General features: G+C 52.2%; 1 protein-coding gene across 2 annotated transcripts in view; it reads right to left on the bottom strand.

Moving 5' to 3' along the window:
- Positions 1-12,590, bottom strand: part of IREB2 (iron responsive element binding protein 2) — a 43,178-nt gene that overhangs the window by 25,751 nt on the left and 4,837 nt on the right. For both annotated transcript variants that reach the window (XM_029950602.1, XM_029950603.1), the window contains exon 3: positions 378-543. In XM_029950602.1, coding sequence (XP_029806462.1) covers positions 378-543 — 166 coding nt within the window. The remainder of the gene's footprint in view (positions 1-377; positions 544-12,590) is intronic.

Genomic DNA, 12,590 nt, shown 5'->3' with positions numbered 1-12,590 from the left:
CAATACAGCATGTAAAAAACAAGGACCTACTTTTTAATGAATTAGTTTAGCTTAGGACAATTCTTTAAATTTATAAAGTAATCTTTAGAATTAAAAACCAAAGAGCCAACCATCAGGGAGTTTGAATTTTAAAAAGGAAACACTCAGAGGGCCTGGATGGCTCAGTTGGTTGAGTGTCCAATTCTTGATTTCGGCTCAGGTCATGATCTCACAGTTCATGGGTTAGAGCCCCATGTCAGGCTCTGCACTGTCAGCTCAGAATCTGCTTGGGATTCTCTCTCTCCCTCTCCCCCACAGAACATGCTCGCTCTCTCCCCGCCCCCCCAAATAAATAAATACTTAAGAAAATTTAAAAAAGGAAATGCTCTACCACTCACGTAAAATCTTGCAGAAGAACACGGGCTGGGACAAAGGGCACTTCAACATGGCGCTGCCTGGCTTTCCAGTCTAAGATGTTCATAACATCCTGCTCTTTCATGAGAAAGCCGTCACAGTTCCGCACGGCAGCTTCCAACAGGACCCGTATGGAGTAAGGCAGGACATCTGATGCAGGAGAGAAGATCACTATTAACAAGGGAAGAGCATGTACAGTATGTACATGTGTACTATAAAACTATCTACTGTAAAAATCACAACAGCAAAAAGTTAAAGACAGTGATGCATTGTTTTCTCAATTTAAAAAAAACAGTAAACACGGAGGAAAACGCTGTTCATGTTAATACCAGGCTTTCTATAAATTCAACTCTCCTATATGTAAGCCAAGGTTCTGAAAAAGCAGAGCTAAAACCTTCATATAAGAGTTGCACTGATTTGGGCACAGGAGACTGACAAATATCAAATATTCAGGGAAGACCAAGAAAAACTGAAAAGCACAGAAAATCATAATTAAATACATTCCTAAACCGTGTAAATGTCTTCAACAAATTTTTTTAATTCCCAGTGAGGGGCACCTGGGTGGCTCAGTTGGTTAAGTTATCTGACTCCTATGTTGATTCAGGTCATGATCTCACAGTTCATGAGTTTGAGCCCCACGGCAGGCTCTGTGCTGACAGTGTGGAACCTGCTTGAGATCCTCTCTCTAAATAAACAAACACTTAAAACAATTTTTGAAACTACTTTTGTTACTATGGTTAGAAACCAAGATTTTTAAGAGTAATGATATAAAAAATATAAAACCAGAGTAGCTAAGTTAAAAAAAATCTTACACTTCAACTGGAATCATAAATACAAACTAGTATTTTTCTCTTTCTAATAAATATGCCTTTCCTAGCTTTGCTCAGCGCGAATGCCCCGACGACGACGATCCAACAGTCCCCAACCACTCCGCTCGCTGTGCACGACATCCGGTCTCCCCGTTAGAAAGAACACCCCCAAGCTCCTTGGAGAAACGGTCAGTCCTACGTCCGGGAAAGGGCACGGACAACATGGGCCCAGGACATCCCGAGTCAGAGCCGAAGGGAGCAAAGGAAATGCAATGGTCAGTTTGCTAATCAACATGAGTGACGACAGAAACCGTATCAAAGACAAAACAGCCCTTGGCGCACAGGGACCCGTGAGCCGCGCACGCTGTCAGAGCTCCTTCCCCTGAAGGCTCACAGAAGGGAAAACAATTACTCGTTAGTCTTGTCCTTCCTGATTTCAATTAACCAAATAGTGAATGAGGAAGGGCAACGACAGAACTCGAAAACCCCTAACGCAAGCGATCCTGACAAGGCCCTAACACTCGGTGACACGTGAACGGGGCTGACGATGGACCGAGCGAGCGGATGTCGACCACAGCCGCTCGGCATCACTGACATCAGGACATGAGAGACATCGTCTGCCTCCTGATGGGAGAGAAAACACAAGCCCAACTGACAAGTGTTCTTGCGGAGACACACACACACACACAGACACACGTGCGCGTGCGTGCACACTCCCCGGGCCCCGCCAGCCCGCACCCCCAGTCAGCAGGAAACACGGGGCCAGCGGTGCACTGAGGGGAGTCCAGGAAGAGGCAATCGGCAGATCCAGAATGTCGTACCTTCTACCAAGTACCAAACAGGGTTTCTTCCACAGCAAAACGGCGCGGAAAAAGGAAAGACTAAAAGGGACGTAATGGATATAATAACCAAATGCTACGTGTGACTCCAATTTGGATGCTGTGTGAAGAAATCAACTGTGTAAGTTTATTTTTTTATTAAAAATTTTTTTTTCTGTGTTTTATTTATTTTTGAGAGACAGAGCGAGACAACAGGAGCAAGGGAGGGGGGAGAGAGGAGGAGACACAGAATCTGAAGCACCTCCAGGCTCTGACAGCCTGACGTGGGGCTCAAACTCCCCAATCATGAGATCATGACCTGAGCCGAAGTCAGACACTTAACCAACTGAGACATCCAGGAGCCCCACTGAAAGTATTATTTTTTTCAAGTCCTTTAAAGTCAGAGATATATGTTGAAGTATATTTATAGGTTATAAAAATGGTGAAATATTTTAAACAAAATATGAGCAAAATGTTGATAGCTGACAAATACATAGTGGGTTACTATTTCCTCCCTACTTTCAGGACAAAGTTTTAACTCACACAAGTTTGAGATTAATGCAGCTGTAAGAGACATGGGTCCCGCAGCCAGAAACACTAGACCGAGAGCCTGTATTTGCTCTTACGACAGGTCTGCCCCGAGGCCAGGGACGCGGGCGGATGCGCGGTCTCACCGACACCGCGAACGCCAGACCGAACAGGGAGGTGGGCTTGGAGCCCACGCACAGCCCTCCAACCCCACAACAGAGGGCAAGCTCTGGAGAAACATCAGTCCTCATCCTGTCTCAGTCAGAAACGGAACAAAGTCCCCCAGATCAAGAGGAACCGCAAGCAGAAAAAATTTTAGTAGAACACTGGGAAGTAATGAGAAGGAAAATACCATCACAGAAGCAAATACTCAAGACCAGTCTTGTATGTGGTTAATTATTCTGGAAACACAGGATCAGGAATGATTTCTGAAGACCTTCCTAGAAAGCATTTAATCACATTGGTAATAAGATGGCAAATCCAGCAACTACCTCCATTTCTTTTGAAACCCACTGAGGTAACAATAAGAAATAAACTTATGAACCCAAAGGAACGAAGAGGGAGAAGCAGAAGGGATCAAATTTTGCAAGACAGCGCGGGACACCGGACAGACCCAGATGGGGGTGGACGCTGGGCCGCGGGGCCTCCCTGGGGCAGCATGAGGGCTCAGAGGCCACGGAGCAGAACCTTCCGTGTCCCCGGGGAGGCCCTCCGACCCAGAGCAGGCCAGTCATCAATCAGACGTCCTCCCCAGGCGGACACAAAGCACACGCTCCGGGACACGGTCTGCAGCAAGGCAAGAATGTGGCTCGGAGGCCAGAGCATCCCATGGGGCAAAGAGTAAGTCCGAGGGGATACTGGCAACAAAAGGGTAAGACTGGGGTGCCTGGGGGGCTCAGTCAGTGAAGCGGCCGACTTTGGCCCAGGTCATGATCTCGCAGTTTGTGGATTCAAGCTCCGCGTCAGGCTCTGTGCTGACAGCTCAGTGCCTGGAGCCTGCTTCAGATTCTGTCTCCCCTCTCTCTGGCCCTCCCCTGCTCATGCTTTGTATTTGTCTCTCTCTCGAAGAAAAAAAAAAAAAAAGAAGAGAGAAGGAGAAAATTAACCGCCAGACTACCTGACTCCACCAGGAGGGTAGAGTTCTACTGGAAGCACAGAGAGGAATTACTGATAAAGATGCAGAAAACCCAGGAAACAAAAAAAGACCATCATTACTTCCAGGAAAAAATACAAAGCTGTAAGAGAAACAAGATGCGATCATCACTAACTGCGTGGACTGGCTGGGAAGATTCAGAGCCATGGTAATGTGAACGTGGAGCACAGACTTGGCCGAAAATTGTAGCTGTAATAACTAAGAAGAGGAACGTGAGATATATGGAGAAGAAAAGTGCCAACCTCTTATTTTCAAGAGCAGAAGATTAGTAAAGTCCGGGGCGCCTGGGGGCTCAGTCGGTTAAGCGTCCAACTTTGGCTCAGGTCATGATCTCACGGTGTGGGGGTTCGAGCTGTGCGTCAGGCTCTGTGCTGACAGCTCAGAGCCGGAAGCCTGCTTCCGATTCCGTGTCTCCCTCTCTCTCTGCCCCTCCCCAGCTTAGTGGCTCTCTCTCTCTCTCTCTCTCTCTCAAAATAAAATAAAGGCATTAAAAAAAAAGTGAAGTCTAAAATCGAAAAATCAAAAGACAGGGGCGCCTAGTGGCTCAGTTGGCAGAGGGAGTCTTGACCTCACACCTGTGAGTCTGAGCCCCACACCAGGTGTAGAGATTATTTAAAAAAGCTTTAAAAAAAAAAAAGAAAAGAAAACAGCTGTATAAGCAAGGTGATTTAGTAACACGGGGGAGCTCACCGTAAGGAGCAGCCGTGAGAATGAAAAGTAATATTCTCTGCAGAGCAGAAATGCAGGGTAGGGTGAGCGGCTACTGCTTGGTTATGATCTCAGTGATCTGACTGGTTTTTAATCCCAGCGTTTGAAAACTAAGGATTAAATTTAAAAGCAACTATCAAACAAGAGTGCTAAAAGAACAGAAGGAATCGCCGACGTTAACTGGACATCCATCACTACGAACCACTGACCTGCAAATCCGCCGAAATCCGGAGTGAGTACCAGGCGCGTCCCCAGACCCTCCGACAGAAACGGCTTCTCATCTCTCTGGCCTCCCTTCCAGCCAGTCTCCAAGACGTGCCGGAACCCTCCCCTCCCGGGCGTCCACGGTCACACCACCTTCTAACCGGAGACCGGCTGCTGCGTGAGCCGCAGGGCAGGACGCAGGCGACAGCACGGGGTTCAGAGGCCACCTGTGAGAGTCCCCCCGCATCAGCCTTGCTCTCCCGGACCACTCGCTCCAGGGAATGGCAAACCCTGTCCTGAGGCCAGTCCCCCGGCAGCGAGAGGCTCGTGAGGGAGAAAACCAAGGCCCGGGGGCCAGCACGTGGGGTGGGGGAGGGGGACTGGGCTGCCCCAGCCTCCTGAGAGACGCAGCCACAACTACTCCACTGAGCCAGCCTCAAGTCCTGACCCACAGGAGCTACGAGAGTCACGCGTGTTCACACGTTGTCCTTTAAGGCACAACGTTTTTACTGCTAGGCTGTAATGAAGTCCTACAATTCTCCTCCTCAACCACTCTAACAGCTGCACCCACTTACTTGGGAGACGTTGGGTGCTCCACCTGCATCATCTCATTTCATCGGATCTCTGGGTCCGCGGCCCAGAGCCTCGGCCGCAGCGAGGAGGCCGGCCGCTCCAGTCAGCGCTGCCAGCCCCAGTCCCCTCCGAACAGGTGCTCAGGAAGGCCCCTAAGGTCGTCTTCTTCCCTGCCCCCCCCCCCCCCCCCCCCCCCCCCCCCCCCCCCCCCCCCCCCCCCCCCCCCCCCCCCCCCCCCGCCGCATGCACACACTCCCGCTCCAACCGGCCCACCTTCCAAGTCCACATGCCTCCGAGCCTCTCTGGTCCCCACTCACAGGGCGCATCTCCAACGCCATGGAACTTCGCGTCCTATGTTCCCCCGCACTGCTCACTCCCTCACTGTCGCACCTCAGGCCCTGCGCACTTCCCAGGCCCGCACTCACTCAGCCCTTTGTTCTTTCATCAGAGAGGCCACCAAAACACCAGCCTGTCCTTCAGGCAGTGAGCCCCACACCACTTTCCTAAGAACTGTTCTTTCTTTTATAAAAGTAACATCACTGTTGAGACGCCTGGGTGGTTCAGTTGGGGGAGCATCCAACTTTTATCTGGGCCTGACTCATCTCGGCTCAGATCACGATCTCAGAGTTCGAGCCCCAGATCGGGCTCTGCATGGACAGTGCGAAGCCTGCTTGGGATTCCCTCTCTCTCCCTGCCCCCGCCCTGCTCACACTCTCTAAACTTTAAAAGCATTACTGAGGCATATTTTGCCCATCGTGAAAGTCGCCCTCTCCAAGCACATAATTCTTTAGATTTACGCAGCTGTACAATCACCACCACAGGCCTGTTCTAGAACGCGTCATCACTCCTCTGGGCCCCTCCCACGCATCGGCAGTCCCTGTCCTCTCCTCTCCCACCTCAGGACACCACAATCTCCTCTGTCTCTAGCTTTGTCGTCCCTGGGTTATTTCAGGTCTCTTACGGAGCCTGGCTCCCTTCACGGAGCGGGTCCCGAGCGCGTCCGCGCTGCAGCACGTGTCTGGAGACACTTTCTTTCACTGCTGAGGAGTATTCCCACGTGTACACACCATTTTATCCATCCGTTCACCCACTGAAGGACATTTAGGTTGTTTGCAATATTGAGCCATTGTGAACAACGCCACTCAGATCATTTGTTTGCAGATCTTTGCGTGGAGAAACGCTTTTATTTCTCTTGAATAGATTCCTAAGAACAGGATTGCTGGATCATACGTAAATTTTTGTTTAACATTTTAAGAAACTGCTAAACAGTTTTCCAAAGTGGGTGTGCAGTAGCTCAAGGTGGTTTTAATGGCGGTGATGTGTGAAGGAGGGGAGGAAAAAACCCCAGAACAGGACAAAGTGGCAGCAGGATGGCTCCGTGCTGCAGCTGCGGCTGGGCCTCCCTCCACCGGGCGCCAACCTCTCTGCAGGAGTTCGGTGGCCCGTTCCCAGGGACGCACTCAGGACCCGCGGCATCCGTCACCTTCTCCCCGTCGGCCAGCGGCCCTCGTTCTCTCGGGCTCTTGCACTCGTCAGCCTCCAGCTCCAGGTTAACACGCACACAGCTTCCAAATACTCCCTTCTTCAAACTCTCAGTGACATTTTTTGAGAGTCACTTCGATTCCCCATGTCCGCTTCACTACACTTCCACGCACTGTTCAGCCCACGCCACCCTGATCCCTGTGCTCACACACCGACAAAACAGCCCCTCCCAGAAACACGAAGCAGGGCCCCCCCCTTGCCCCCCAGGTCTCCCCGACTAGCTCCCACCTCACACTTCAGACTCGCAAGCACAGGCAGTAGTTCCAGACTACTTTCTAAACAACGTCAAGGTCATGAATAGCCCAGGAAGGTAAAGACAGCCCCACCCTGAAGCCAAGGGCAGGTGTGCCTCTGGTCCATCGTGACAAACCCGGGCTCCCTGAGGCCGAGCCCCCTCTCGGTAACACAACTGTTCTGTGCGCACGCATCATCGGGCCGCCTGCGAGGCCAGTGCCCGTGCTGGCGCCAGGGAGGCTGCTGTGCTGTGGGCCGTGAACGGTCCCTGGTCCCTAGAGTCTCCCGCCTCCCGTGAGCGTCTATGGAGCTACATCAGGTAACTTGTTAACTTGAAAGGAGGATAAACTTTAGGACCTTTACAGTCCTTAACACCACCTGGCAGCCCTGTTTGGGTTTCCTGGCCAACCTCTACTCCTTTGCCTGATTTTTACTTTTTCTGTAACCAAGCTCTGGGTACCAACATGGAGCTCAAATTCACAACCCTGAGAACCAGAGTCATACACTCGGGGTGCCCGAGGGCTCACTCAATTAAGCATCCAACTCTCGATCTCGGCTCAGGTTGTGATCTCATGATTCATGAGATCAAGCCCCACCCCTGACTCTGTGCTGACAGAGGGATTCTCTCTCTAAATAAGTAAATAAACTTAAAAACAAAAACAAAACAAAAAAAAAGAGTTGCACGCGCTATTGACTGAGCCAGCCTGGCCCCAGTACTGTGCCTGATCTTTAAATACAGGAGTTCTGGGGCGCCTGCGTGGCTCAGTCGGTTGAGCGTCCGGCTTCGGCTCAGGTCATGATCTCACGGTTCATGGGTTCAGGCCCTGCATCAGCACAGAGCCTGGAGCCTGCTTCGGATTCTGTGTCTCCCTCTCTCTGACCCTCCCCGCTCGCAAGGTCGCTGTCTCTCAAAATAAACAAACAAACAAACAATTTAAACACAGGAGTCCTCAGAATTCACACCTACTCCCTTTTCTCACTACCCTGTCCCCCTGCAAGCGTTTTCATTGTTCCTAAGGCCTCAACTGACTATATACTAACAATCCCAAGACATTCCTCTATTGTCCGGGTCTGTCTTCCGAGCCCCAAAGCCATATGCCCGATCACCTCACAAACACCTCTGCCTGAACAGTGGCATGTTCTCAAAGTCACCAGTATCCAGACCTGCGCCAGCCCACACTGCGGCCCCCCGTGTCCCCTGGCTCAGGAAATGGCACCCCCCCCACCCCACCCCAGGGCGTCTGCCGTAGTCACCAGGCGTCAGCTGGACACCCCTCCCCCATCTCCTGAATTTGTCTACTTTAAAAAAAACATTTTTTTCTTAATGTTTTATTTATTTTTGAGAGAGAAAGAAACAGCATGAGCAGAGGAAGGGTCAGAGAGAGACACACACACACACACACACACACACACACACACACACAGAATCTGAAGCAGGCTCCAGGCTCTGAGCTGTCAGCACAGAGGCCGACACGGGGCTTGAACCCACAAACTGTGAGATCAAGACCTGAGCCGAAGTCGGACGCTTAACCGACTGAGCCACCCAGGCGCCACTGAATCTACTTCTATCACCACCACCCAATCCAGCCCAAGCCACCAGTGCTCCATTTATCACCCAGGTACCCTAGCATGCCCTCCGCCCCATGCTCTCCCCATGCCAGTGGTCTCTGGATTCCTGAGGGTCCCTAAAATCCTTTCAGGAATCTGCAAGGTCAACTACTACATTACCTGCCTGTGGGCATTTGGACATGCGCACGGATGGCGGGTGGACTACGGATGTCACCGCAGACAGAAGGCCGTGGCGTCAGGCTGTACCTGTCCTCACCACACTGCCCATTTTCACAAAATACCAGGTTCACTTAAGAACGTCTTTGGGGAAGCAGAAAAGCGTTATTAATTTTATGAACTCTCAGCTGATGACACCAAGTCTTAATACTGTGACCGCCCTGAGGGTGCGTCTACGGAGTTTCTGCCCAGAGCCCAGTATGACTGCTCGAGGACACTTGGGAGACCGTCTCCACTGCAAGCTCCATTAGCCACTTCTCCCAGAGAGCAGCATTTTCACCGGAAAGAACAGACAAATGACTCAAACATGCGTGTCTGGCAGACGGGTTCTCGGAATGATTTCATCCCACCACCGTCCGCTCATTACATTCACTGAAGGTCCCTGAGAAATAAAGTCCACGAAGTCACGCAGATATTCCAAGGCGACGTTATCACATGATACAGAAAAGTCCACACGTGTCCGTTTGTATCACGACAGCCGATGGGCATGGGGGCTGGGGCCTGGGGCAGCTGGGCACCTGCCGGGCTGGCACACTGGCCACATGCTCCCTGGCTTCTCCAGCAAGCCCCCGTGTGGCCCAGGCTCTCCAGAGTGACCATCTCGCCACCTGGGTCTCTGCCGCCGGCCTGCGCTGCAGAGGGAGGGTGCCCAGGGCCCACCCGGCAGCCCCAGGCCAGCCGCGGCTCGGCCACACTTCCTGCGGTCGGGGGACTGAAGCACAGACCTGGGCGAGGTCTGCAGCCCTCCAGCGGGTCCGCCCTTCTGGGCACTGCCGGCCCTCGGGCACCCGGCTTCCCTGTCCTACAACTAACTCCTTTTCTGACATCCCAACACACCCAAGCGCAGCACGCTCCCACCCTCTCAACTGAACCGTGTGCGCTCTTCAGTCCAAGGATGCGATCCCAACCATCTCCCATCAGCCAGAACATCTGAGATTCCGTAAATGTGAGCTGAACCAAACAGTGTTGACAGATTCGGGCATGGAGCAGAAAAGGAGTCTGCGTAAATTCTACCTCTTCTAATTGGAAATGTCTAGAATTCCGTGAATCCAGAAAGCTAATCCCCTAAGGACAGATAACCAAAATGACGCATGGGAACCAAGACAACCCAGTAACTTAACCTAGAAAAGTACTATAATTTGTTATCACACTTCTGGAATGAGCTGATAACAATGATAGCCTTCGATCAATTATTGAGTGGAAGATCCAACAGGTGGCTCCGGACACGGTGCGGAGGGGGAGCAGAGGGCGTGTGGGGAGGGTGAGGGGAGGATGCAGAGAGGGTGCCGATGGGGTGAGGAGGGGGTGTGGGGAGGGTGAGGAGGGGGCGCCGAGGGGGCACAGGCAGGTGGAGATGAAAGGCACTCCCGTGTCTGGGACCGCAGACCCTCCGGGTCAAGGCGCAAGGGCCTGTGCTAAAATCAGGCCATACGATGTATCTCTTAGTGTGGAGGTCACAAACTGTTGGCCCGCACACAAGTTTTAACATCTTAAACTTAATTCCCAACACTGAGAAACCAGAATTTTTTCACGTGAAAATCCAAATACCTGGCTTCTGGAAATATCAGAAAATTTAAGCATACCAACCCCAGGCTTCTGCTGGAAAAGAGCACCCCACCCCTTACACGGGGCGCACGCTCTCGTCCGCAGCCCCTCTGAGCAGGGCCAGTCCTCGACAGCCCCTGCCAGCACGAGCACGTGCCCTCGGTGCCAGGGCACAGGCATGGGCAGCACGCTCACAGTGCGGGGCTCCGCCACTCACCCGGTGACGCACTCAGTGGTGGAACCTCGGCCACACGGACACCGACAGAACCCGTGTTACAGAACGGATTTGGTAGATGACCCACGCCAGCTCTTTGGGAAACAGAACAGGATGGAGGGGGGGAAGTACCGATCTGAAATCAGAAGTGTCTAAGACCAAATCTCCTCACTTAGAGATACGGGACTCAGGCAAATTACTTAGATTTTTAGCCTCTTTTCTGTCACCTGTACAGAGATAAATCGATCTTCCCTGCCTGCCACAAAGCGCCACAGGGAAGCTGCACGGACAGCCGGCGTTATGAATTTCTCACAAGTGAAAAATTCCAGGTGTAAACAGTAGGTGCAGAAATCACCCCAGGAGGAAACCACATCAGCTGACTAATAAGCAAGCTTTAGAGAAACCGAATAGGACGGAAAAGTACACGGGGGACGGCGGGCAGTAACCACAAATACTCTAGGCTCACCCCAGGCCCCAAGGCAGGTAGCCCTGCAGTCCAGACTGAGACCAAGAGCTAAGGGGGTGAAGAACCCACTGGAGTAGCTACAGGGTGAACCAAAAACCTGGTCAAGGCCAGAGGCCTGGACCATTCTAAGAAGTCTTGTAACCCCCTCCGATCTGGCAACAGGATTAACTGCTATCCATGTCTGATTAGGGTCAGGTATCGTTTCCGTCTCTAACTAGTACCAGGCTGGACAGATTTCCAATAAAGAAGTCTGACCTTTAAACACACACACAAACAACTACTGCCATGAATGAAATCTAAGAAAGCAGAGAGAGACCAGATTCCTGCTTCTTCAAGACTGTCTGCGCCCACCAATGGGCACGGTGGAGAAAGTATGAAAACCGGCGCCCGCACCGAGGAAAGCACACGCCCGGGCACTGTCCTCGGGCACCCCTGGTAGGCACACAGCCCGGCGCCAGCCAGTGACCCCACAAATGCGCTCCCTGACACTGTGCAAACCGCCACCACGGCAGGGACAGTCCTCTGTCCCAGGACCTCTCCGGCTGCCACACGGAACCGAGGGCCTGGCCCAGACAGATCAGTGACCAACAACCTGAAGAGAAAAAAGCACCCTAGGACGAGGACATTCCTGTCCCAGGGATCTGCAATCAGGACACAGACTGGTCCAGGGAGGTAGAAGAGCTAAGCTAGAGACTGAGGCTGTCATTTGGGGCCACGTCTAAGTTAGTGGGCAGCGGACACTGGGCTGCACGACGCAGAGGGTGCAGACGCACGGAGGGGCCTGAAGCCCCGAGAGGAAAAATAAAGAGCTCCCGCAATCCTGGCCCACGGCCACTGTCTTGAGACGCAGCCACATTCCAGCGGTCAGGGGGCCGCCCCACTACAGCTCACCTTCCTCCCCGTGCGGCAGCAGGGGTCTGCTGTTTGCCCCCCGAAAGGCCCAATCTAGAACACAAGACGTCAACAAAAACAAAGGTAAGATCAGCAGACTCTCAAAATGTGGAGAGGGAGTGAACAACGTAGCTGCACCCAGAAATGTGGAGTCACATTAGGTAAAAGTAACCCTTAGAAAGTTCTACACCTCGTGTAGACTTTACAAACTATTTCACTGCTAACCCAACTCACAGCCCTTTGCAGAGTCCAGCGCAGAGACAAGATGAGAACACACGACACGCTGACTAGTGAAAAGTCAGCCTCAGAGACCGTGTCTCACCTGGCCGGTCAGACAGTCATAACCTGACAGCCAGCAGCGGCCACACTGGGCATTACACCAAATGAGTAAGTGGGCTCCGCAGCCAGATGACCGGAGGGAAGACCGTCAGAAAGAAACACGGATAAAGAGACTGCAGCCTTCAGGTGACAAGAACAGCCTCTGCTTTGGAAATCCTGTCTCGCTGGAGGACTGACTGCTTTCTTCATCTTGGATGCACGGAAACCACATCTTGCCTTGAGGCCGTGTTCCTACGTCCAGCGTACAGACCGGAACACGCACTACACAGGGAAAAAGCAGCAGGCCGGCGACGGTGGAGGGAACGGCCCGCTTTCAAACCAACAAAGCTAATGACAAGCTTGCGTCAAAGCGTAAACCCTTCACACACGGCAGCTGTGCTCATCAACA

This window comes from Suricata suricatta, chromosome 9 (assembly GCF_006229205.1).
Source record: "Suricata suricatta isolate VVHF042 chromosome 9, meerkat_22Aug2017_6uvM2_HiC, whole genome shotgun sequence".
NCBI classification, from domain to species: Eukaryota; Metazoa; Chordata; class Mammalia; order Carnivora; family Herpestidae; genus Suricata; species Suricata suricatta.
This window is presented reverse-complemented; position numbering and strand designations above follow the sequence as displayed.